This window comes from Falco peregrinus, chromosome 7 (assembly GCF_023634155.1).
Source record: "Falco peregrinus isolate bFalPer1 chromosome 7, bFalPer1.pri, whole genome shotgun sequence".
NCBI classification, from domain to species: domain Eukaryota; kingdom Metazoa; phylum Chordata; class Aves; order Falconiformes; family Falconidae; genus Falco; species Falco peregrinus.
The window spans coordinates 57,013,616-57,040,668 of record NC_073727.1 but is presented as its reverse complement, the minus strand read 5'-3'; the positions used below and the strand labels follow the sequence as shown (position 1 = coordinate 57,040,668).

Sequence of the window (27,053 nt, the reverse complement as noted above, 5' to 3'; positions counted from 1 at the left end):
TGCTATTTAATCCAGGAACTGAGTTTTTATCACAGATGTTTTACAACAAACATTTTAAGTCAGACACTCTGACTGTTACTTAGAAAGTGGCTGGCAATCATAGTCTGGGTTTCACCAGGTCATGGGCATGGGCTTCTGAAATCTGTGGGTTTTAATGAAGATATTAGTGTTCCAATCGTAAAGGTGTTACAAAGCAGTTTGCTTATCCATTACACACAGTGAGATTACTCATGCTGAAAATTAGATTTTGACCTGCTCAGCATCTTCCTCTGTGCTGATCTGGTAGACTGGCTTTGTAGTTAATGGAAAAAAGGGTGTTTCTGGGAGTACTGGGATCTGTTTCAGGTGCTCACTTCAAGATACGATGATTTGTGCCCTAAAAGTGCCTGCTTTTCTCCAGTGGCTATAGGGGCAATGTAGCAACCAGCTCCAGTGTTCAGGTCTCAATTCAGCTGCTCAGCTATGGTTTAGTGCCATTGAAGAGACCTTGGTGTATCCCACTTGGCCTCCAGCTGCTACCCTAGAGGGCTATGGGTCTCATGCTGGTCTCGTGCTATGTCTGCATCTCCAGACAGATGTCTTGGATCTCTGGTATGTCTCAGTTTACAGCGTCTGTGTGTGGGCAATGGAATGAGACCTAAATGGTTGAAATTCATGACCTTAGAAGCAGGTGTCACCAGCTGGTGTCCTCGTGTGCATCAAATATATATGTACTTATGACAGTAATTGGAAATCAAGTCAATGTGGTCTCTGGAGCTAGAAGAGTGGTATAACTGATGCATGTCTAGCAAATCTCACATTTGTGTTGTAGATCACGTGAAATGTATCCACCCTAAGTGCTTCCTTACCACACTCCTCCACAACAGTAACTACTACAATGATACTATACAGGTGTTGGAGATTTTATAGAAATGGATGATTGTCCTTCAGAAAGACAGAGGAAAATACAGCTCTGGAGATAGATGTAGTCATTTATAGTACAATGTCGTAGCACACACTTTGGATATTTTGCTTATGAGTCAAGTTTTCAGGTTCCTGTAACACAAGAAGCAGCAACTAACCACCTGTGGAGAGAAACAGTCAGACTGAGAAGGGAAATGAAGCCTCCTTGAGAGACCACGTTGTTCTAGCTGGTCCTACAACCAGCTGTATCCAATCCCTCTTCATATGGCTGGATCCTCTACTGAAATCAGTCACTCAGGTCTGCAAAGGTATGATTACAAAACCAGAATGATAAATGCCACCCAAGCATTACACAATCTGGGCTGTGCTGAGCTGGGAAGTAGAAAGGGACATTCAGGAATCATGGAAAAACTGATTGCATGGAAGGTGCTCTTCCTTCCCAGGACTCCATCAGGAATGTCTGTACTGACCGTGTGCAAGGTTGGAAATATACCTGTAGTATTTCCTTGATCCTTTGCCCAAGATTCCTGCAAGGGAGGCAGGGACCCTTAACTACAGAGTGGGGAAAAACTGGGATGTGAGGGAGGGTGGCTGTCCCAAAGACCTGGACAGTGCTGGCTTAGGTCCATCTCCAGGGCAGAGCTCTTCATCGCTCTTGCTGCCAACTTTCTAGCTCACCAGCAAATACCAAAAGTCTGGACCTTTCTTTCTTCAAAAGAAAAGCCACTGTTTGTTGCATAGCTAAGGTTCACCGCAACCTTGCTGGAATAGGCGTTTGAAGGAACAAAGGCAAGACTACAGACAATCATGACAAGGAGCTAGGTTTCCAACTCAAAAGCTCATCAGCTACTCTGGTCTCCAGGGTCTCCAAGCACTCCATTTACATAGGTAAATTAAATAATACCAGGGAGAAACTCAGCACTGTCACATTGCTAAAAGGATCCCTGGCACGTGTTCAGCCTAGGGCTGTGCTGAATGGTTCCTGGGGGCAGTTCAGTTGTTGACACAGGCGAGGGACCATTCTCAACTGACACCCTGTACATGGCCATCAGCCTTGGAGGCTAAGGGAATTTATCCATGTGGACATGGAATAATTTAATTTACCTGTATAGGTGCAGCCTAAGTGGCTAGCTCTACTTGCACAAGTACATCCACCAGGAGAGCTCATGAGACAGATCTTTACATTCACAACCTGTCTTACAAATACTGTATCCACAAGCCATCACTGTGCAGAGGAAAAAACTACTGAGAAGATTCAGAGCTGGGTTTGCTTGCAGTTTCCACATAGCTAAATCACTAAGGTCCAGGAAGACCTTTAACTGTCCTTGTGCCTTTGGCTTTTCCTAAAACTGTCAGCCCAAACTCAATCAGCGCTGCAGGGTGAGGCCCTGCAGAAAGGATAGAAGGAGAATTTCACACCTCCTTGTTCCAAGTGCAAATGGCTTGTTAGCAAACTGGCAGCTGCCTGCCAGACAATCATTTTGTTTCATGCAGGAGACAGTCATATCACATAATTTTCAGCTGCACTTTTCTTCTGGACACAGAGCAAAAGGCCCCAAACGGCATATTTTGACTTGCTAACCTGGTGGGATCAATACGTGAACCACAGAAACAGGCAGAGCTCCCCAGACACTGCTGAAGTGACCCACAAATAGCGGGCTGCTCTTCAAGGATCTCCTCGATATTGGAAAGTCCCATCTTATATATTTTTGCTCACTAAATTCTGATTATTTTCTCATAAGGGAATGTGCTTTGCTCGGGTGCTAAAAGAGGTACCTGGTGTCTCTGCAGGCTGCAAGGCACCCAAGACATCTACATGGTGCTGGTAGGTGAGGCGGAAGGTATAGGACAGTCCCACCCTTTTCTGAGGCAGCAACTGGAGGTCCGGATGCCTCAGGTGCCACCAGATGGTCTCAGGTGCCTGAACCTGCACGTGAGTGGGTGAATGGGAAGGAACAGGGCAAGTGGGCAAGGCAAAGCAAGCACATTGTCTGCATCCAATATAAAAGGCAGAAATGTATGTTATCAAAACACTCATGTCAGCACAGCCCACACCAACCTGCAGTCTCTGTGAAGAGCTGTAAATACGCAGTTGTGAACACGTGCCACTAGAATGTATTAGGAAATCAAGGTCATTATTAACAGGGCATTTGACATCCCACCCAGTGACATGTATCAGTGGCTTCATCCATGCAGCTGTCACTGCCTAGAGGCATGCCTTTAACTTTAGTGGGAGCGCTAAATAAATGTGCAAGGATTGCAGGATTTAGTACATTGCATATATATCCTCATAATGCATCTACCTAGGCAAAGGCATGGACAAAAAGCGTGTTCTGACTTACACAGAAAAACTATGCAAAGGACCCTTAAGCAAGATGTGATTAGCTCATTTTGTTGCCTCGAGGGCTCTTTGAGACAGAGTCAGAGCAATGCAAAATAAGATGGAGCTTCACCTGCAGTAAAAACTTTTTAACAGCTGATCCTGCGACTCCCACTCAGAAGTCCATCTGACAGCATGGCACAAAGGGAAAGGGATGTGGCTGCGTAATGTATTCCTGTTCAAAGCCAGTGTTCCCGCTCCCTCTCATACAAAATACACACTTGTACTGGGGCGCTGTACAGCTGCTTCACAGCCTAAGGGGGAGAGAAACCAGAGTGTCTGTGTTCCAAACTGCTGGTGTCCTCTACATTTCAGCTGTGCACTGGGAAACACTTTGCGTGGAGGCTTGCTGCTACAAAACCCGTCACCGGGAGATGGTGCTCCTGCCCTGGGAGTGATCCCTGCCTGCAAGCCGGGCGCTCCCCGGGACTCGGCTTCGCGCTGATGCTCCGTCCCACGGCAGCCACCCACTCCCTCTGCTGAGGTGGGTCCAGATAGCCCTCTGGGGTGGTTTCCTATCCTCGGAGCTCCTCATGCTACTCAACAGCTGAAGGAGAAAGAGGGCCAGGGCTTGAGATGTCTAGAAAGAAAAGTTGGAAAAGGCAAGATGGAAAAGGAACACAGAAATTGTGGGGCTAAAACGCAGAACTGGACAGGAGGCCAGAACACACAGTGGTGGTAAAAAGTATTTAATGAGCTGCTCAGTTTACCCTGTGTTTGGTTTCTGTGGAGCCTTTAGGTGAGAGGCATCTCTACTAACTGCCAAGTGTCTGGCCAAAATCACCCATGTCCATCACGGAAGAACATGCTACCCTGGCAAGGTCAGAGAGACACGGCCTCTGAGAGGAGTGATCCAGACTATGCAAAGCTGCAATCAAACAGGACCTTGGACCACATCCTTTTCCCCAACCAGACACCCACCTTCCTCCGCACAGCACAGCCCAGCAGCAGACACAGAGGAGCGAAGGGAGGACTGGGCTGGAGCTGAGGGGGTGGCAGGTCTGCTCTGGCCCTCTGCATGCCTCAGCTGATCCCCATGGCTTGTTGGTGTCCCCAGAGTAACTGTCAAGGAAACCAAAGCTGACACCTCCAACGAAGTACCTTGTGTTGTTAGCTGCACTTAGGTAGGATGCATCCACCTGTTGATTTCTGCTCAAGATGATACTCCCAAAAGGGAGGGAAATCAGTTCCTGGGGGGAGGACTTCCTTTGCCAGGCCCCTGTCACTGGGAAGTCCTGCTGTGAAGAAGGACTTCAGAGTTTAGCTCCATTTGGCTTGTCTGCAGTGGAAAATAAAAATGTGGGTTAAGAGCACTGATGTGAATGAGAGAGCAAAAGTAGCTGTCTGGCAAGGAATAAAGAATACCAAAAGATGGGACAATAACCTAAAGGGGACAAAATCCCCACCTTCCCTCCACATTCATAGTGGTGAACACCTGCATCCAGAAAGTTAGGAGTGGGCCAGAGCTGGAGTTATTGGTTAGAATTTGCTTTGAGATGCAAACCAAAGAGCTTGGGTTTGGTATGGAGACATCCTTTGCCTTGAGTGGCAGAGAAGCGAGAATGACACAACAGCCATGATAAGCTGTGCTGGCTGGGGAGGGGTGGGGAGAGGGTAGAGAAGGGGTCTCCTGGGAACTGGAAAGATCAGGATGAGTACTGTGTACAATGTTCCCTTTCTGATGCTCCCTTGGGTGCCTGCTGGCAGATGCTCTCCCAGCCAGGTCTCCTTTTCAGAACTGTCTGATATGCCCCAAATCTGAAGAGCCTTCAGAAGGAGGGTGGGAGTTTCAGGACAAGAAGTTGGGGAGAAATGTGATGATCTGGGAAATCACTGATGAAAGAAAAAGGGACTGTGTGGAGCTCAAAGGTGTGGAATATGTAAAACCAAGGAAGCATGAAGCAGATTGTGAGGAGAGCTGTAGGAGAGCACTTCCCCCCGTGACATCTCACACAGGACAGCCAGGGGTGGGGAGGAAACTCAGGTCTTTCTGCACAAGAAGACCAGAATGTCTGTAACAGCTGTCTCAGCTGAGTTCTTCGGTTAGTGCTGTAGGAATCACTTTCTGGAGCTACGGCTCTCCCTTCAGTAACTGTTAATGGGAGGAAGGTGATTAGTTAGACTGAGAAAGAAGCCAAAATGAAGCAAGGTGAATCCCACCCCTTCCAACCAGATGCTAGCCTAGACTACCACCATAAGGACACGGGGTGAGGCACCACCCTTATTCGGCATCTGTGGCTTGGTGCATTGACAAATTACCTGCTGACTGCACTTTTCAAAAAGTAAATGGGCTTTTTTTCTTTCTTGTTTGTTTTTGGTTTTGTTTTTTTTGGTGGGTTTTTTTTCCCCAAAATTGACTGAGTGTTCAACTGTGTTTTGACTTGCTATCTTCAGGTGGCTTATGCCAGACCCTGTCGACCAGATGCTGAATAGGACAATTTTCCCTGAGGGGAATGGAAAGTCTAATCCAAAAAGCTTTTATGTTTCCAGAAGGATTGAACTCTCAGCAAAGCGTTTCCATAAGTCTCCTGTCCGCTAGCTAGAATACAATGTTCAAATAGAAAGTGATGTGAGACAAACATAGCTTTAGACATCCAGACTGAGGTGACGTAAGCTCTCTGGGCCTGAAGGAAAGCAGCCCTGTGGGGCCTTCGAACCCATCTGATGTTTCATGCATGGATTTTGTACCTTGATTTGTCTTATCTTCCCTAGCGATCTCCATGCAGACAATCAGAAAGAAGTCTGCTTGGCTTCAGTTTAAGCAAGTTTTGGAAGGAGCTGCTGGATGATTCGGAATGAAAACAATGCTGTTACTTGGTTGCTTGCTGAGCTGGCCTTGCTGTCACTTGTAGCCATCTCGCTAGAAGACATTGTTAAGTGAAGCCACAAGAAGCTTCTTTTGTGGTCACTACATGAAAACATAGTTTTCCAAATAACCACTAGCATCAACATTCTGACCAATCTGAACTTGCTCAAGACTTCCAAATTTGGTTAAGCCCCACTGGCTTAGCTAATGGAAACAGCCACAAACACCTCCAGTTTTGAAACAGGGAGGGGATTTGTCACTGCAGTTTATTTTTCATTCCATCAAAAAGTGCTGATGACAGGCAAGGTGAACATCTGTGGAGGTACAGGGCTGTGGGAACATGGCTATGACACCAGGTACGTGGAGGGGGGGTTGAGGAAATTTTGAGGATTTCCTTTCTGCCTCGGTTTCCTCCTTTGAGAAGTGGTCTTCCACAGCTGATGGGGTTCTGGTTAAATCAGATGCCCACATCTTTCCTTTGCTGAAGACCCTCTGCAGAGCAACCCCTCTCTGGCAGGCAAGAGTTCCAGGCTGGGACCTTGCCCACAGCTGCAAAAGAGGATGCAGCCATGGTAGGAGAGTCCACCATGCCCAGGACTCAACCCCACACATGGAAATGAATCAGTGCTCCACACATAAAGGTCCCCAACCACCACGGGCAATGCAGGAGGGCAAGCAGGGCACCACTTGGGACCAAGAGAGGGAGCAGAGGGAGGGAGATGGCAACAGAGGGGACAAGCCCAAGTGTCAGCCAGGCAGGAAGTATTCCTTCCTGATTCTGAAGGAATCAGCATCCCCAAAATGTTCCCAGTAAAAAACCCCACAGGCTTAGTGAGCTGACCGCCCCCTTCTTTCCAAACACCTGCCCTGGAGGGCCTGTCAGTGAAGGAAGGGAGAGACTGTGGTGGGACACATGCAAGCAGTTAAGGTACAGGAGTCAGAATCTCTCCTGGGTGTACAAGCCATTGGCTCCATGTTATTTGGGACAGGTTCTCAGGGAAGTATTGGAGGCATATGTGGCCTTTCATCTTAGGTTCCAGCAGACTTCTGATTTGTTTAATACTTAGTGAACAGAGTGATGGGACAGTCTCAGAACTGTGTTTTTCAGTTCGTACTGGAGGTACTCAGAGGATTTGCAAAGTGTAAGAGCCAAGAGAGATGGAGCAAATGTGCAGGGCTGGAGCCAGTGTCACCATGTTGGTTGAGGGCCACCATGGGCACATCACTGTACCCACAGCAATTAGGAGTACCCTCAAGAGGAACAAGTCTATTTGCTGTTGAAGCTGAACGGACATAAAACCTCCCTTGGTTATATGGGTGTTTTTTCTGTATAAACTTGCTAATTGAGTTGTAAAATAAAACTGCAGCCTTTCCCCTCCAATTTCTGCTGCTGCAGCAGCGTGCTAATTTGGTTTTGGAAGGGGGCTGGTAGAAGATGGCTCTTTGCCAGCATGAAATTATGCACAAAAGGTTTGCGCTGGGAGAGAAGGGAGCCTGCCCTTGGAGTAGGGAAGGGCTGGGGGCAGGAGCTGCTGTGCCGCTGCACAGGGCTGGGGCGGCTTGGGAAGGTCCTGCAGCTGGGCTGGGCTGGGCTGATGGAAATTCAAGAAAGCCCAAAAGGGTTTAGAAGAAGCTGCAATGGAGAACAGATGGGAAACTCAGTGCTTGAGCACCTTGATAGGCGCTGTGTGGTTGAGAGGATGAGCTGTGGGATTTCCTGTCTCCCCTCTGTCATAGCCTGGCAGGATTTGCTCCTTGGGTCTGTGTACCCGTGTGTGTGTGCGTGCCAGCTGGTGCGGGCATGTGTGCCTGGTGTGTGTAGATGTGTGTACGTGCGGCTTGGGGTTGTGTGAGTATGTGCGTGCCTGTGTTTGGGTGTCCCTACAGACAGTGAGGACAGGGATACAGCTCTCATCACCCAGCAGTGCACTGCTCTGCCACGGGGATGGCTGTGCACAGGGCCGAGGATGGTGTGGTGCAAATCGCCACTGAGGAACCTATTGCTCAGCTCTTCCAGCAGCTCGCACCAAGCAGGGATTTGGCCCTGCGGCCCACACTGGCAGCTGAGAACGTGACTGGTCTGGGGTTGAAAAAACTGGGGGGAAAGAAAAACCAGAGAGTGTAGCCTACCTGTCTGTTGCATCAATGTGATTTTAACTTTCAATATACAGAAAAAAATGCAGTGACAGCTCCAGTCTCTGGGAATTTAGTGAAGCCTGGAGTTCCTCATGTGTGTCAGGTACACGCAACCCAACACGCAGGAGGAGGTAACAGGCTCGGGTGGCCCCAGGCACAGCCTGCATTGACCGCTTTTGTACTTTTCACTTTTTCCCATGAAACTGGCTGCATGAAAGGATTCCAGGCAGGAGGCTCTAGAAACCATTGCAAGAAACCCAGAGGTTTATGGATAGACTTGTTTGCCCATTTTCTAAAGCTTGGCAGTCCTTCCCGTCACATCATCCTCCCAGCCTTCTGCTGACCCTTTGTTCCCTTCCCAGTGCTGCCCAGGGAAGGGAGCACTGACATACCCCATGGTGGAGGCATCAGGAGCACGGCTCATGGGTCTGGGGCCACTGGTGGAGGTGGGATTGAGAGGTGCAGGTTTTCAGCCTTCCCCATCTTCAGGAAGGGGTCCCCTGAGCACTCAGCCCTGTTGCTGCCTGCCCTGGTGCTGTGAGGGCACCCAGCTGGGGTCCCAGCACCGTGTCCGGGGGCGGGGAGTGAGATGTCAGGGGGTGGAAGGTCTTGTCGGATGTTTTTTTAAAGTGACCTTTAGTGTTTGAACAGCATCAGGCTGGATTTAATGAGAGGCTGACGGAAGAAAAACAGTTAATGAAGCCTTCCTCTGCCTGCCCTTCCTCTGCCTCCCGCCGCAGCTCCGGTGTCCTGTAACTGCTGGGCGGGGTGGTGGCATCTCGGCACCGCGCAAGGCCCCGGACAAACCGCGCAACGCTTGCAACCGCCGCGCAACCGCCGTGCGAAGGCTGCGCAAGCCCCGTGCAAACGCAACAGGAGGTGCTGTGTGAGGTGGGCCAAGGGCTCCGGGCCAGGCCAGGGGTTTCTCGAGATGTTGTCCCGAGAGCCGCCTCCCTTGCTCCGCGCTGGGTGGCCGTATGGAGCAAACCCGCTGGCTGGCATGAAACCCGCTCGAGATACTGGGACAGAGCACCTGTAAAATTACAGCAGAAAGAAATCCGAGAGGCTGCAGCGACAAATGCTCATGGGAAGAGATTGTTTGGGGGGGTGGGGTGGGGTGGGGGGTAGAGGGAAAAAAAAAATGCCGTGTTTGTTTTGGCCAAACACCTACATTCCTTCAAATAAATCATTGCAGCACTTGTTTTTGTATTTGCAGAGAAATCGCAACAGACATAACCAGGGACTTAAGAGACTTGAAATAACATCCTAGTAAATACCCCACTTTGTTATTTTAATCGAGACCCAAGGAAACATCTGAATTTTACCAAGGAAACCCTCCGTGCAAGGGAAAAACATTAGCCCGCAGCCCGGCCGGGGCTTTTGTTTTGCGGCTGTGTCGGTCTCCCGAGGCGGAATTACCGGGGCTGCCGGAGGCGCGGGGCAGCGCGGAGCCCGGGCCCCCGGGGCCGCCCCGCAGCGGGTCGCTCCGCACCCCCTCCCTGCCCCCGCCGCCCGGTACCACCGCGGGGGGGGCCTCCAACACCGCGGCGGGGGTCCCGTGTGTCGCCCCCGCCCCTCAAACGGCGGTGGGGTGTCCTCCTCCAACGTGGGGCGGCGGGTCCCGCCCAAAATGGGGGGCGGCGGTTCCTCTGCCAAGCTTCCCCGTCTCCGATAGGGGATCGGGGTCCCCCGCCCCAGCAGGGGGTGGCGGGTTACCCCCCGATTCGGGGTAAAGGCTGCCCCTCCACTGCGGCCCGGGGGAGTCCCCTCTCCGAAATTCGGGCCCCTGCAAAGGGAGGCGGCGGGGTCCCCCCTCCAGTCCCGGACCGACGGCCGCCTCCCAAAATACGGATTTACCAAAAATAAGAGCCGCCCCCCGCCCGCAGACAAGGCTGGGGGGGCCGCGCAGCGCGGGGGCCGCGGGGCGGAGGGGCGGAGGGCTGCCCTCCGGGTCAGGGCGGCGGGTGCCCCCGCAGGCCGGGGCCGGGGGACCCCAGAGGGCGGCAGGGGGGGAGCCCCGGCGGGTCTCACCTGCAGGCGGAGGCGGGGCGGGGGCCGGGGCGCGGGCGGCGCCTCGGCGGGGCGGGGCGGCCGGCCGGCAGGGGGCGCTTCCGCGGCGGCGGGCGGCGGCGGCGGCGGCCGCGGCGGCGGCGGCGGCGGGCGAAGACGATGTTCAAAAGCGGGCGGGGAGCGGCGGCGGCAGCAGCACAGCGCCGAGCACCGGGCTGCCGTCATGCGCCTCCGCGCCGCCGCCGCCGCCGCCCTCTGCCTCTGCCTGCTGGGCGCCTGCCGCCTCCGCCGCGGGCTGGAGGCTGCCGCCGTGCGCGGCCCGTCGGCGGCCGCTCCCCAGCGACCCTCGGCAGCCGCGCCTTCCTCCGCCTCCTCCTCCTCCTCCGCCGCCGCCGCCTCCCCCTTCTCCTCCCCGTCGCGGAGAGACGGGGCTCTCCGCAACGGCACCGTGGTGCCGCACCACTACATGGTGGCCCTCTACCAGCGCCTGGCCGCCCGCCGCGCCCCCGGCCGCCGCGCCGACACGGTGACGGGCTTCGCGGAGCGGGCGCGCAGCGGTGAGTGCGGGACGCGCATCCCTCCGCGCAGCGCCGAGGAGCATCCGCAGCGGGGCAGGGGGGGGCAGGGGCGGGCTGCCCCGTCGGGACCCCGCCGTCGGGCCGGGGCATGTGGGTGGGTTTGGGCTTGAGGACGGGGCTTGGGAATGGGTTTGGGGATGGAGCCGGGGTTGTGCGGGGATGGAGCCGCTGCTCGTGCGTGGCTGTGGTGATCGGGCTTCTGCGTGGGTTTGGGGATGGGGAAGGGTTTGCGCGTGGCTTGGAGCATGGGTTGTGGGACGTGGCTGCTCACGGAGATGGAGCTTGCACGTTGGTCTGGGCACGGGGTCGTGCGAGGGGGTGGGGTGCGGGGAGCGGGGTCGTGCGTTGGTTTGCTCCCGGAGCGGTTGCACGGGATGCGGTAGCGCACGGGGATGCAGCTGGAGCTTAACGGGGTGGGGGCCGTGCATCAGTTGTGTGACGGGAATGGAGCTGTGCAGGAGCTTGAGCGTGGAAATGGGGGTGAGGACAGGGTGGGAAGGGGGCTGCGCGCGGGCACGGGGTCGTGATGAGGATGACAAAGGGGTTGTGCCCGGAGCTGGGGAAGAGGGTTGCCGATGGAGGGAAGTATGAGGCTGTGCTTGAGCGATGGGGGTGGCGATGGGGTTGCGCATGCAGTCGGGGTCAAGGACGACTGTCGGAGCTGAGGATGCGGTTGGGGACGGGGTGCGAGGTGCAGCCCAGCTGGGGCAGGGCGGGCAGCGGTGCGGGCAGCTCTCGGCACCTCCTGCCACCTGATGCGCTGCCCGAGAGCGGCGCCCGAGGTGTGCGGCGCGGTTTGGCGGCAGCGTCCCCGGGACCGGCAGGGAGAAGCCTCTTCAGAGTCTTTGCAGCCTGAGAAACATCCCGGGACAGCGGGCCGGGCCGGGCTGGGAAAGGAGCGAAGCCGGCGCGGTGCCCCGTGAGGGGCGGCTCAGCCCTGGGCTGCGGAGGTCCCGCCGACCCCGCCGTCTGAGCTCGGCATCGCGGGCCCCTTCTCGTTCTTCCCTCTCTTTTGCCCCCTTCATGCCCGCGGATCTAATGATAATAATGCAATAAACAGGTATATGCACTTAACGATTTATATATGTATGTATGCATACATATACATTGCGCCCTGCCGACGAAATTCAGTCGGATGGGTGAAAAAAAAAAATCCCGATCGAATAAAATGAAAACACAAAGTGAAAAGCAGCCCCAGCCTCCCCCCGTGCCCGTCGCCGGCTGCCCCGGGCTGGGAGAGCGGCGGCTGGTGGTGCGGAGCCCCCCGCAGCTCCCCAAACCCATCCCCAAGCCCAGCAGGGGTCGGATCCTGCCTGCAGTCTTTGCGGGGAGGTTTTTGCTGAAAGCTGGTGGGGAAACGGCGGGGGAGCCAGGCGGAACGGGGGGGGGAGGATGCTCCGGTGGGAGGGTGAGTAGTGCCCGGCTTGGGATAGCCTGCGGAAAACTGCGCACAGGTCCTGGGAATTTTCAGCGCAAAACGAAACCAGATGAACTTTTCAAAGGGATCTCCTTATCTGCTCCTCACAGCAATTTTAGATCTGCTTTTAAACTAATAATAACAATAACAGTAATAATAATAATAGTAGCAATAATAACAATAATAATAGTAGCAAAAATAACAATAATAATAGTAGCAAAAGTAACAACAACAATAATAATAATAACGAATGACAGGGAGAAAAATCTTGCCTCCCTGGAGGGCGGTGCAGGCTGCAGCCCGGCGGCAGTGCCCGTAGGAGGGGGCTGCAGCACGGGGGTATCGGGCAGGGCTCTGCTGGCAGCGGGCTGGAGGGACTTGGGCACAGCAGCAATGTTTGCAGCATGTCCGGATCAGATTTCTTGTTAAGAGAGGGAGAAAATAAAAAACAACCCTCCCAGAACTCATTCATCTCTTCTCCCCAACTCCACCTCCTTTGTTTTTGGTTGTTTGTTTGTTTTTTTTTTAATTCACATTGAGTATATTTAATCAGTGCCAGAAACTGTGCAAGTCTGTGTTTGGGCTTTGGATCCACCAAACATAGTGGCAAATTCAAGCTGGGCTCAATTTCAGCTCCTGGGAATGCCTCTGTCAGACACCCCGAGGTACAGCATCTGCTTCCCTGACATGTGTGCCTGTGCTTGCCTGCAAAGGAAAATGAGATTTTTTCACAGCATTTTACTTTGCATGGCTGGGGCTGGGGGCTGGGGGTGGTGACAACCTGCTGATTGGGGATGGGGCTGTACTGTGCAGGTTCAGATGGGACTTCCGTGTCAAAACAGGATAGTGATGCAGCTGTGGGCACTGAAACACCCGGGAGGAGCCACAGAAGCCTTCTCAGAACGCAGGGAAGAGTGCTGATGAGGAGCCACTTGCTTGAATTGATTCCTCCCTCCCTCTCTGCCTTCTCCTTCCTGGTTTTTTGTTTTTTTGTTGTGTCGTCGTCGTCGTCATCCCCCGTCCCCCCCCCCCCCCGGTGCCTCCAGCCAGAGTGATGCTCCTTGACACAGGGCACACAGGCTGTCCCTCCTGGGCTGCTCAGCAAGCCTTGCTGCTCAGCAATCATCTGCCCCGTTAGCTCTGTGTCCCTTGCGCCTCTGTAATCAGAGCTTGGCTTCAGCTTGTTGGGGTTTTATATATTTTTATTTTATTTTATTTTTTGTTTTATATCTTCCAGATGCCTCCCCATCTGCCCCTGAGCAGCGATACCTCTTCGACATCTCCAGCCTGCCCGAGGCAGAGGAGGTGACAGGCGCAGAGCTGCGGGTCCTGCGCTCCCTCCCTGAGAACCGGAGCTTGGCCCTGTCCCCTGAAGGCACCTTCCACCACCTCCTCCTCTCCACCTGCCCAGCCTGGGATGGCGAGGAGCCCCAGCTGCTGGACTCTAGAGCTGCAGACATTTTGGATGCGGGCTCCTCCAGATGGGAGGTGTTTGATGTCTGGGAAGCCCTGCGGGATCAGAGGCAGAGGTCTCTCTCGGGCAAGCTGCTGTGCTTCCTGCTGAGGATCGTCTCGGATCAGTCGGGGCGGCTCCTGCCCCCCTGGCAGCTGGGCTTCAGCAAGCCCCGGCCACAGCCCCATGAGCGAGCCCTGCTTGTGGCCTTCTCCCGCACACAGAGGAAGGAGAACCTCTTCAAGGAGATCCGGGATAAGATCAAGGCCCTGGGCAGCCCCCCCTTCCTAGAGCCCCCCGATCCTGGCCAGGAGGCATACCCCAAGCGGAGGAAGAGACGGACCACCATCCCTGCCCGGTCTGGAGGCAGAGGCCACGGGAAGAAGGCGAAGACCCGCTGCAGCCGGAAGCCCCTGCACGTGAACTTCAAGGAGCTGGGCTGGGACGACTGGATAATTGCCCCCCTGGATTATGAGGCATATCACTGCGAGGGGGTCTGTGACTTCCCCCTGCGCTCCCATCTGGAGCCCACCAACCATGCCATCATCCAGACCCTGATGAACTCCATGGACCCGGAGTCTACTCCCCCCAGCTGCTGTGTGCCCTCCAAGCTCAGCCCCATCAGCATCCTCTACATAGACTCTGGGAACAATGTGGTTTACAAACAGTATGAGGACATGGTCGTGGAGACGTGTGGCTGCAGGTAGCAACTTCTGCAGCTCTCCCCTTCCCCACCCTGCTCTTCCCCACCCAGCAGCCCTGCCCCATTTTATATATATAAATATAAATTTTTATATATATATATATATATATATATACACACACATACACATTTTGGTCTGTGCCTTTCCAAAAGCCAAGCTCACAGCAGGTGTCCCCTGTCTTCCTGGGGCCGTGCTGGCCATAAGCCTGGGAGGGATGGGGGATGCCCCCTCTGCCCCGTCCCAAGACAGTGAGGCTGTAGGTTGGCCTCTTCCTGGGCCCCCTCAAAGAAAGTGACCCCCACCACCCATGCCGGGTTTCCGCAGGCTCAGCTGGGGGTGATGCACTGTGGTGGGAGGCTGGGCTCCCTGCCTGGAGCTGCTGCCATCTCCACGCCTTGCCTGCTTCCCCCCGGGAAAGGGGGACGCAGCCTGGCAGAGCCCCCAGGGAATGCCCGCTCAGCCACTGAGCTCCACCTGGTCTGCTTGGTTTGCCCAAGTTGAGCTGACACCTTCTTTCCCAAAGGTTTTGGGAAAGGTCTGGTCAAAATTGTCTCGAGGTTGGGGGGCGGACCAGAGCGGTGGCTGCAGCAGAGGTGTCGGGCCAGCATCACTCTCCAGCTGTGGCAGTGGGGTGCAGGGGAGGTGGGAACACTCTTTTCTCTGGGTTAAAGGAGTTTTTCTGGCTGCCTTTAAATCGCTGCCCTGGGTTTGCCAGAGTCAGAAGGATGTACCCCGGGGGGAAGGCAGGGCGTGGAGAACCCGTGGCTGTGGCAGGTTGAAATAATTTGGTCCATGCCTGTTAGCAGTGGGGAGAGATTTGTGACTCTGTCGGGGACAGGGAAGAAGTCCCCCATAACTGGAGGCTAAAGTGAGAGTCAGGTCTGAAGCAGAGCTTGTGCTCTCAGCAGGGATGGGAACGGCCCTGGAAGGTGTTAGCTGGGGATGCCGTGGCTCCGTATGGTTCGAAGTGCTGGCCCTGTTGCTGATGTCCTGCAGGAGGTACTGGCTGGCGAGTCCGCTCCCTTTCCTGCACGAAACCCCATTTCCAAGGCACACTAGGCACTTGGCATCAGGCCCATGAGTCACACAGCTGTCCCCAGTGTGTTTGGAGAGAAGCAAATGTCCCGAGTTCCCTGGGGAAGAGCGATTTCACTCGGGTTCTTCTTTTCCCAAATAATGTCTAACAGCACTAAGTTCCACCATACCTTCCTTTGGCACCGATTCCCCAGTGAGCTCCGTCTCTGCCCGGTGTGCCTGCCTCTCCCCACTCCATTTAGGGAGCCTGGATCTGCTGGGAACAGATGTTTCCCATGCAAACGGCTGAATGCCATCCTCAGAGACTGCTACTTAAAGTGGGTGCTTTGACCCATGCTGAAACGGCTACGGGATTTTTGTAACTCAGGAGCTGAGCATAAATTGTACCTTTAAAGCAGAGAAGGCTGGCATCGATGCCAAGGTGTATTTTGGATGCTGGGAAGCATTTCTGCTGCACCTTGGTGGCTTTTGGTACCGAACTTCAGGTTCATGGCTGGGTTGGCTTAGACCAGAGATGTATTTGCACAGATTCTGCTTTTGATGATTTTTTTTTTTTTTTTTAAACTGGTGGTCAAGGTGTGTAAACATCAGTGTTCATTAGTGATGGTAGCTTGCTTTTGGGGGTTTTCATGCTAGAAAACGTGGGATTTTTTTCTATATAAAGCCAGTTGTCCTCCATCTTGGGGGTGTTCTGCTAGGGAGGGCTGAACCTAGCCAGGGCAGAGAGGGTGTCACCTCAAAGAACTCTACAGAGATCCAAATGATTTCAAAGGTCGGGAAAGCCTCAGTGAGGGTCCAACAGCCCCCTCCCTTCAAAAAAATAGTACATCAGCAGGGAGTAAACCATGTCCATCAATAACAGTGATATATATATCTGCAGGACTGAACTCCCCAGCCCCCTCCATCCTTACCCCGCTGAGGTCTGCTCTGCATCCTCAGGCTGTGGCCATTGGCAACTCAGGAGAGCAAATGTGGTACCCGTACCTTGTGTAACCCCCTTGACAACTGCGGAGCTTCTCTGGCTTTATATCCACGTATCTGAGAGGAAAATCTGGCTCCCTACCTCAGCATGAATGTAAATATATATTAAGTGCGATGTACCCATACCCAGGGGGTGTTCACAGGTGGAGGTTAGCAGGGGTGAGGAAGAATCAGGTCTGTGCTGGTGAGTTTTCTCACTGTCAGCATTTGTGGGGGGCGAGGTGCAACTAGCGGTGAGGAGGGGTCGGCGGGAGGGCTCAAGGCTTTCCTTTGACATTTGGCTTTAGCGCAGGCGGTTAGGGAAGGAGATTGGCACAAGCAGCACCGGAGCTGCTTGCTCTAGGAATGCTACGTCATTTATAAAGTTACCAGGCTTTCAAAGTACCTAATTTTTCTGTTGCTGTTGGTTGCTTGATAGTTTTTCTCACTATTGAGACAACTTTTTCTATGTTTTCATTTCTTTTGCCCCCTCCCCTTCCTCCAAGTGTTTGCAGTAGAAGCTCGTGAGCAGTTCAAATCCGGGCAAGTTATAGGCAGCTCTATCCACCTGGTGGCTTTTGTGAGTCTTGGCCAAACGAGTGGCCTGAGACCTGCTCCTGTGGGACCACGTCTGAGGGGGTGCTGATGCCAGTGACCCTGGTCCTTGTGGCTGTTGTTCAGCCACAGCTGCAGGGGATGAACAGACAGATAGATAGATGTCACCCACCTGAGGTCTGGAGATGGCTGATGGAGAGCGGGGTGATGGTTTGGGTCTCACGATGTTTTACCAGGACCCCAGTGCTGGGGTGCTGTGTGCTGCTGGGGCTCTGTCCTGAACCCCACGATGGCTTTGCTGGCCCTGGGGAGAAAACCTGTGGCTCAGTCACTGCAGTTTCATCACCTGGAGCGCTATGATAAAAGTGTGTGTGGGGGACCATTTGGGGACGGTGCAGAGGCCACGGCTGGCAGAAACTCCATCCATAGTTTTGCCCTTGTGGGAAGCAGTCCTGGCTCTCCTGGCTGCACGTACCTCTCCCTAAACAGGCATGTTTGGTGGGAGATCAAACCTCAGCCACCCAGGGTGAGCCCAGTGGCAGTGTGGCCCTTTGCATTCACACCCATGGTGACACCGCCATGGTGACCAAACCAGCCACTCTTTTAAGAAAGCATCTGCTCTTTTCCTGGTCAAACAACCTCCGGAGGACAACGGGAGGGCGAAGGGTGGCATTGGACACTCTGCTTGCCTAAGGGGACAGGAGAGGGAAGCACCTGGGACTGCTCCAGGACGATGAGTATGAGCAAGGCAAGGCTGGCAGGGAGTGGGGCTGGGGCTCTTGGTGAGTAACTGTGCTGCTCCCCCCTGGGCAAGCACACTGACTGCAGCACTTGGCGCTCATGTTGCTCACTGCTCTTGGAGGAGTATTTCCAGAGCAAAAGCCACTAGTCCTCCTATTATGAATACCTGTGTGCTGGCTGCAAGGGCTGCCTCTCCATCCCCAGGCAGATTCAGAGCTTGCACCCAGACAGTTGGATCAGGCTTGGGCAGCAGCCACCAGAGCCGTTGCAAATGGAAGTGTTGAGGCCCTGGTGACGTGCAAAAGCCTTTTGTGGTCAGGGAGGTTCCCACAGCTGAGATGCTGCAGCCCTGCTGCACTGGGGAGCAATGGGGGGCTGTATCTTCAAAGGGCAGGGAGGAGTAACTCCTGCCTTCAGAGGCAGGTAAGCTGGGCATCGTCTGCAGGGTGGTAGTAGCCCAGTCCAGTACCCCAACCCTGGAGCTGGTCCTCCGCAGAGCATCACCCTCTGCCATAGGAATGGTCCAGAAGCAATGTATTTCTGATCGGTCACCTCTTGCCTGAGCTGATTTTGGGGCACATGTAAGCATTATAAATAAGAGACTAGAGACTGAACATGGACAAATATGAATTCAGTGGACTCGGAGTGTTTTTAATGGATAATTTTAGGTTCACAATCTACAGTATTTATGTGACCTTTCCAGTTAAAAAAGCCAGTTTCCATGCAGAGTATATTCTCCTGGAGGATTTGTTTGACCTTCAGCACATTTTTATCTGCAGGATTTAATTACAGTGAAGCTAGAAATATTAAGCATTTGAAGAGGACTTAGATATGTAAGCTTAACTGTCTCCCCCACCAGTGATTTGGGGAAGGACGCCCGGTCGGGACAGGACTGGTGTGTGTGCCTTGCCTTGGGGCTCCTTGAGCTCTATAAAACTAAAGCCTGTGCTTAAGGCACTGCCTGCTCTGTGTCCTGAAGCCCCCTGTCCAGTGGAGTCCCATAGCAGGGACAGTCCGAAGAAAAATGGCTTTATGCCCAGTTTAACTGCCTGATGACCAGGGGTGCTTCTGACCTAGAAATAATTCCCAGCAAACACAGATTTTATCCTTTTTCATTTTTTATTTTAAGGAATAATTTTTTATTTAATTCTCTTAAAACAAAGTGATTGTATAACACCCCCCCCCCCCCCCTTTATTTATTTATTTTTTTTACATCATACTTCACATCCAGTGGTAGAAGGGAAATGAGAATCCCCTGGCAGGGAGAAGGACGTTCATATGGAGAAGGGCTTGATTCAGGCTTGCAGCATCTCTGTCCTGGCTAGCTGTGTTGATCCCAGCAGCCTTGCTTCTGGTCAGTGCTGGCAGATGAAGCCATGTCCTCTTTGGCTGTTGCTGGTGCTTGGCGTACCCATAAGGAAAAGACTGGAAAGGCACCACTTCCAATTAAAAGCAAACCCCAAGCCTTGAGCCTTCTGCTCAAGTCTGCGTGCCAGCGACTTCTGTGTATATTTGCACCATATGGATTTTAACTCATGTCTTGATTACACAGCTCTTGTTACTGGAGAAAACTGGGTAGGTCTGCAGTGATTTATTGGTCACACTCCCATTGCAGAACAAGCAACTCCTTTTACTGTTGGCAGTTTTAAGCCCTTATCCCACAAACCCGAACATGTGTGTTTAGGGAGAGTCACCTGTGCTGGACCCCATGCAACAGCAGGCACATGAGGCAGGATGAGATGGGAGAGGCTGGGGCATCACTTTAAGATGCCCTGGGGGTGCAGATCCCACGGGGCTACAGCTGGGCAAGTGGAACGGAGCACGGGTGCTGGTGGATTGCCTTTGTCTTTGCTCTCCAGACTTAACAGTTTTGCTGTGAGCTTTGGCTTGATGTGCTTGTCTGCGATAGCAGCATCTACAGTTACTCGCATCAAAAAGCACGATGTGTGTTGATGTGACAGACATGTCGTAAATACCAATTCAGCTTATACTCACATTGGACTAAACCAAGTGGGAAATGTCATGGTTTCCTGCCGAGCACATAGTGAGCCCTGAAATACAAGTGCCTTCTCTTTTGTCTGCATTGGGGCAGCACAGCCATGTGGCAGGGAGAAAAAAAACCTGTGTGGGGCAGCGGCAGTGAGGGTCTGGGTATTGCACAGAGCTTGTCATGAAATGGGCTGTGCCACTGGATTTGAAAGATGGTCAGACCAAAAGGCTTACACTTGGACCTTGGTTGGGCAGTTCCACCAAATTGCTTGCTGTCCCCCCTGTCTTTGGTGAAGCTGAAGTTGCGGCGTGGATTTTTCACCCTTCACATCACCCTCAGGGGAGGTGAGTGGGCAGAAAAATCTGTGTGGGCAAAACCAGGCTCTGGTCTTTGAGAGTGGCATGGTTCTTCTTTGAAGTCACCATGACCAGCAGATGGAGAGACCGTGTGTGTCCCACTGGCATCAGAGCAGCTTCCTCAGCATGGGGGATCCCTTTACAGCTACAGGGGGTCCGAATGAGGATGCTGGGTAGCAGCATGAGAGCATACCAGCATGCCTTACTACTTGGAGTCCGTCCTCCACAAAAACACATCAGGGAGAGGAGTTGGGAGTAGCTGTCCCATGGATGGGGTGTTACTGATAGTCACAAGCCTGTGACCTTGCATCGTGGGGGGAGATTTTCTGCCTTTCCTGTCTTTGAATTAACGGCTGGTAAAAGAGCAAGATGTTCCAGGCTGATATATGTATGACACCATGAATTTTGTCATGAGCTGGTTTACATCTTCCATGGTAAAACCAGCTGCATTCGGTCTTTTAAGGCTCTTTATTCCTAGTACAGCATGTTGCAAGGTACACAGAGGCACAAAGATGTCTCTGAAAATCAGTTATCCTTATCAGTTATCAGCAAGCATTCTGGGCCTTTGAAAAATGACCAAAGTTAGGAACTCCTGCTGGTGTAACCCACTGACCAAGGACCCCACCCTACATCTCGAAGGATGCAGTTCAAGATGTGTAGCCATGCAGCTGCTTTTTCCTTTTACTGGCACACGTATCTGAGCAGCCCCCTGAACTCACCGTGTTGGAGGGGAGCCTGATGTACGTGGTGGTGGGGGGGAGCATACCAGCGGGCTGGCTGGTGCACCGCATTTAACTTTTGGCTGAGTGGACTAGAGGAGGAAGCATTGGGCAGCAGAGTGTTTTCATGGAGGTCGATACTGAAAAATCTTAAACCGAAGCTCGATCCATTCCCAGAAATGGCTGAAAACGAAACCCAGCCATTTTTCACTGTTTTTACAGCAGGTTTTGCTCTTCATTTTTCTGTCATCACCAGTTATTGGTTCATTCATACATTTTGTGAGCTCATTCTTCTGCTTTGGTACTTGTGCTGATACTTCAGGTTTTCAGGATGGGGAGCACGGAGACTTGCTGTGGTGTTCGGTGGGTGGGGGGAGAGTGGGGCAGGAAAGGCTGAGTCTCAGCATAGGAGCCTGGGGTGCAGCCTGTGCCCTCGAGCAGGGGACAGTGAGGGGATAGGTCTGGCAGGGTTGAAGCCAATGGGAGGAGAGGACCTGCTCACAACAGGTCACAGGCTCAAGTGGTTTTCTGAAGGAAGGTGGAAGGGCTCGGGTCTCCCTTCCCCTCCAGGTTGCTGTGGTGTTGGCCTATGCTGGTGCCACCCAGGTCTCCACCATCAGAGGAATGAGAACCTTCCTGAGAGCTGTGGCATTGGTTTTGGTCCCAGTTTTTGGGGAGATGGTAACGTTCCCCACAGAATTTCATTCATTTCCTCCATCCTGCCTTGGTGAAGAGAGAGGAGGGAAGCAGGAGGGAAAAAAATAGAGGCAAAGTTTAGGGCTGCCTTGTTCCAAAGCTGGTCATCCCAGGGAGCTGCATGCCAGCTGTGTGCTGGGAACTGCTGGGCACCAAGGGGCTCACAGGAGCTCAGCTGTCAGCAGTAGAGCATGAAATAACATCCACAGGCCAGGAAAAGGGATGGTCGCACATGGAGGGGCCAGGCTTTAGTCCTGGAAGAGGTGCCAAAGTTAAGGGGTTGTGTAGGTGGTGATCAGCTGGGGATGGGGCGTTTTGTAGGGGCAGCAAATCCTCTCCTTGGCCAGGGAGGGAGGCGATCGCCCTGGTTACATTCATCCGATGTACTGTGAGTAACTGACCTTTTATATAGCACTGGGAAAGACGGGTCTGAGTTTCTGAGGTGCCAAATATCCAGTGCTCCCATGGGTTTCAGTCAAACCCACATTTGCGCAGTGCCTTTGCAAATCGAGCTCTTGCAACCTGAGGAGTAGTTAGGGGCTTTGCCTACCTGGAGTGACCAGCTCCATGTTGCGCTGCAGCTCCTTGCTGGAAAAGCTGGTGGAGATGCTGCTCACAAGAACTGAATGCATGTCCATGCAGGAAAGACCTGCTCTGCTCTTGGTGCTCCTCATTTCAGATGCAGGCAGGAGCAACGTCAGCCCAACTTGTTGATCCAATTTGCTGCGTCCATGCATATCCCATCACTGCATGCTCTTTTTCTGAAGTCAAGTCAACACTATCTGGAGCTCCTCTGACAAAATGAGCCTCTCTGCTGGTCAGTCATGGTTTTATTTATATGTTCTTTTCTTTGATTAGAAAGGAAACTGAAAAAGGACTTGCATTTCCAGTAGCTGTATCTCTAGTAGTTAAAATTTTTTAAGCAATACTCATATCCCTGTGTGTGCCTCTAAACTATCCATGTATTTGTTCAGCTTTTTCAGGTCTGAGTGTGTGAAATATCTCTAAAGAAGATAGCTCTGTAAGTGATGGTGTAAATGCACTGTTTGTATGTATTCTAAAGTTTAAATAGATTGTACATATGGGATTGTAAATGAACTGTAAACAGCAATCTATATTTTCTTGAATATATTATATAGCAGTATATATTTGTTAAATAAGTATTCTTGTATACTCTTCAATAATCTTTTTAATATTTTGTACAGATAAGTTTATTAAATATTTTATTGATAAATAGATCTCTGCAAGATTTTTTTCTTTTGAAGAGTTGTGCCTCTGTCCTGAAACCAGACAGCTCATTTCAGAGCAGCTTTCCTAAGTCACCTTTACTTCCTGGGCTACCTAAGGTGCTAAAACCCAAAATGAAAAAGCCATTAATTCTAATTAATTAATTAAATTAATTAATTTTAAACTGCCTTCCTTGGCAACCTCAGGTATTTTCCAAGAAAAAGAGTTGCAGAACAGTGTGTGTTTGCCATGGCTTTATCATCAAAATGTACATCCCTTTTCTTCCCTTGTGTTTCTGAATAGAGTTCACCTGTCTTGACTAGTAGCTACCTAGCTCCAGTCAGCCAAACAGGATTCTCTCTGCTGCCTTGAACAGACAGCTTTAGAGGCTCAGAAACATTGAATTGGGGGGATAAATATGAGAGCTGAAGAACATTCCCTGCTCACATCACGCTTTTGATGACACAAAGCTAGCCTGATGGGTTTGGCTTGAGCACAGGACTCTGACCCTGCAGGAGCCCGGCTCGCCGTGGTCCCCGCAGATGGAGCCCAAGGCAAGGGTCTGCTGGAGGGATGAGGGAGGAACCCAATGTGGTTAGGTCTGGTGAAAACATCCCCTTAGGAAATGAGGAATTTCAAAATTTGAGAAATTAAGAAATACCTAGAAAAAATGTAGTAGAGAGATTTTTTCCTTCAAATCAGGTCTGGTAGTTTCATTCCTGTTGGGTATCACTGGTGCACATGATACATTTCCTAATACTTGAGAGATTATGCTGCTATTACCACCTCAGCAAATGTTTTGTTAAAGATTGCTTTTAACTGACTATCGTTTTTTATTAGTTTGTTCTTCCTTCTTTCAAATTTCTTTTTTTTTTGTTTGTTTGGTTTTTTTTTAATAGCTTAATAAAGCACCCTGGGAAATGACATCCTTTTGCATTTCTAGTAGGTGGACTTTAAAAGTTATGGGACACCCAGAAAGCAGGGAATCTGTAAGATTAGCTTAATCCATCACATTAGATTAATGTTCAGGAATGGGCTGTCAAATAGCTATACGGCCTTTTTCTCATCTGCTTTCACTAGGACATCATAGTGGCAAACCCAGAAGTTTCAGGGAGAGTGAGTTGCTTTGGCATGTGCTCCTGCGGTGGACATCACTGAAGTGCCTTGGAGACAGTGAGTGAAGGTAATAGGGTTATGACTGCCTCCGCTACATCCCTACTGCCTACAGTACTGTGAACATGCAGGTGTGGAGTAAGGCATGTTTGGAAGCATGGAAGAAGTCTTCAGTGCATCAGGCATGTGTTTTAGTCATAGCAGAGCACTCCCAGTTTTCAAGACTCAGAAAAAACACATGGAGAACTGAAAAGAGAGGTTTACCTGAGGGACTTAAAAATTATTTCTTACAAGACTGGTATTTTCTAGGCTGTCCCTTTATCTTAGGCACACCCACAAATACAAGGCTAAGCTGGGGAAGGCATGGTGATTTCTATTCCCAGTGGCACGTGGAGTGATGGACCAAGCATGAGCCACCTTTTGGGCAGTATCCTGCATCCTCACATGCTCCTTTACTGTCACATTGGCTGAGAGGGCTTTTGGCACAAGTTCTCTGGCTAGGTGCGTGGAGGGAGACAGGATAGCCATTGCCCCCATGCCCCCCTGCCCACTCTGTGTTCAGTTTTAGAGGAAAATATTATTGTTATTTTCAACAAAACATTGAAGGGGGAGAGCAAATGGTTATCCACAGGAATCCCATCGTGTCTTCACTGAAATCAACAGGAGCAGTAGGTTTGCCTTTGGTGGAGTGGAGGCAGTTTTTTAGTTCATGTACTAACACAGCACTTCAGACTTCTATGATTTGCAGCATAAACAAGTTAATCCTCATACATATTCTGAAAGCTGAGCATTGTCATGGTCAGTTTGTATGTGAGAGAAATCAGAGGCACAGCAAAGGCAGGTGAGAAGAAAATGCAGGCCATTACTGAAACAGGGCACAGTCTCACTCGGGCACCTAGTGAATTAACCCTACAGCAAATGCCTGAGCCCCTTATGGAGTAAAAAAAATTAGTTGGTGCCTGCCAGCACCTCCAGAGGGAGATCTGGTACCCCGACAAGCAGATATCTAAGTTAGACCAGACAGGGAATTTAGACAACTGTTTTGGGAGTACAGCCTTACAAATTGGGGGTAAGTCAGGTGAGCCAGCTCAGCTTTGCTTTAACACCAGTTTTCCTCTTAGCATCTAATCCAAAGTCCAGTGAAACTACTTTAATGTCTACGTTAATGTAAATAGGTTTTGGACTGGGCTCTAGCATCTGCTTGAGACTTACCTGAAGCCTCTCATGTACCATCCCACTCAGTCCTCCACAATGCAGCAAGTTCAGAAGATGCTTGGGGACATCACTAGGACATGTTTGCTGTGAGGCTCAGCTGCAGTCCCAAAGTACTCTAGTACGAGAATTTAATCTTATTTTCAATAACTGATATTAGGCAGGCAGGTTTTCATTACTATGAAAACTTAAATCCTCATTATCACAAAGTGCTTAATTCCATAGGAATCCAGCTGCATTGGACTGTCCTGTTTTGGTGCAAACTAGAAGGCGATACGAGGATAAAAGGAAACTCCTGTCTTGCATGTAATATTTTTGTAGTGAAGCTCTTTGTTCGTGTCATGTCACCTCTGTTGCCCTAGTCTCAGTTAACTGATCATTTGGGTCTCCCTAAGCCTATGTGCAATCCTATTGACTTTATTGAGGCTATACTAGGGCTGTAGTTGGAGTTACACATTCCAGTTTGCTCTGGATGCTTCAAAACCTGGTGTGGTTTTTTTGTTTGGTTTTTGTTTGTTTTGTTTTTTGTTTTTGTTGGTTGGTGGGTTGTTTTTGGTTTTGGTTTTTTTTTGGTTTTATTTTGTAGGTGAAAATACAGGTTCCTTCCTAATAAACACTGATGAGTTGCAGTATGATGAGAGCAGATGACATTAACACCCCAAAACATTTATATTCTGTAAATGCTATTCCTTGTTTCCAACAAGTTAGATCGGAAGAGCTGAATCCTTATAAATTTTTCAAGGTGCCTCTTAGGGAAAAGGAGTGGCTGAGTCCTGACACTGGGAAAGCCTGTTTTTCTCAGTTCCAAGCCACCTCATCTTCATACGTAAGGATTTCTCTTAATACATGAAGCACAGCGTCTTTTAGAGCTTGGGGGCTTTCAGGTGAGTTTGTTGAAGATGTTCATAAACTGGAGGAGTGGGGGCATCCCCCACTGCCTGTTTCATTCTGAACTGCTTCAGATACATTGGCAAAAAATCTTCGAGTGTCTGACTGGCACACACTGCAGTCAGATACAGACTGAATCAGCATTTTAACATTCTGCATTTTATTAGCTGCTGCAAACTACTTTCCACAACACAATTACTTTCCTGCAAGCATGTTCCTGCAATAGATGGAATGGAAAAACCTAGTCCATTTACTATCAGCTTCAGTACTTGAAAACAGTCTTTAATTCTCTCCCTGCTTGTCCCATCTGAGCATGCATGTTAGCCTGTTTCATAACTTCTGCATGATGCTACTGAGAGCAAAGATCGCTTCTGGCAGCTGGCTTGTAGTGTTACTGCTGTATCTGCTGCTTGTACTCAAACCCCATCAGCTGTTCCAGAAATACATGTTGTTTTAATAGTTCCTGGTCACTCACAAACGCTCTCTGGATTCTTATTTTGCAAATGTGCCAGGAAAGAGAACATTTGTCTCCAAGTGAAGAGCCTCAGAAACATAGTGTAGTTGGGAGTCTGAGTGTGACCTGTGACACAGAGTAAAACAAGTCTCTTGGGTCTAGTAAGTTTATCCAAACCCAGTAATAGTTTGAGTGACTTTATTAATGATAACATTGAACATGTTGTTTAAAGTCTTTGCTCACAATTAGCTAGACCAAAGAAAGGGACAGGCAGTAGATGCATGTATAAACCCATTTTCTGTAAAATAAATACGTAAATGACCTCAGCTGCAGAGAAGAGATTATCTGTTGTGGCTCATGTATGCAATCTGTCTCCTGTGAGTTAAGAAACTGGTGTTTAGGTTGGAGTCCAGCTCCAAATTCTTCACCATAAACACTGCGCAAACACTCATCAAGCTTCCTGATGGGACAAACCTCACTAATCCAGACGCTCTATAGCTCGTTCAAAGCAGCAAACATGGAGCTGGAGGGAGCAAGGGGAAACACTGATTATTTTGGAGTGGTATAATGGATAAAAATGCTTAAGTGAGTCAGGTGCCTACCACCCACTGATTTTCTCTGCACTTGGCAGATGCCTACATTGCATGTGAAATCTGGGGTTTGGCAAGTATTTTTGCAAATTTTGTACACATGAAGTAATGAAGAAGGTGAACTAGAGAC

General features: G+C 51.0%; 1 protein-coding gene across 1 annotated transcript; it reads left to right on the top strand.

Moving 5' to 3' along the window:
* Nucleotides 1–10,346: 10,346 nt before the first annotated feature.
* GDF7 (growth differentiation factor 7) lies at nt 10,347–22,729 on the top strand. The gene is made up of 2 exons (XM_055811197.1): nt 10,347–10,792; nt 13,468–22,729. The coding sequence occupies exons 1-2, from the start codon at nt 10,459–10,461 to the stop codon at nt 14,388–14,390; spliced, it is 1,257 nt and encodes a 418-aa protein (XP_055667172.1). The 5' UTR covers nt 10,347–10,458; the 3' UTR covers nt 14,391–22,729.
* The last annotated feature ends 4,324 nt before the right edge of the window (nt 22,730–27,053 follow it).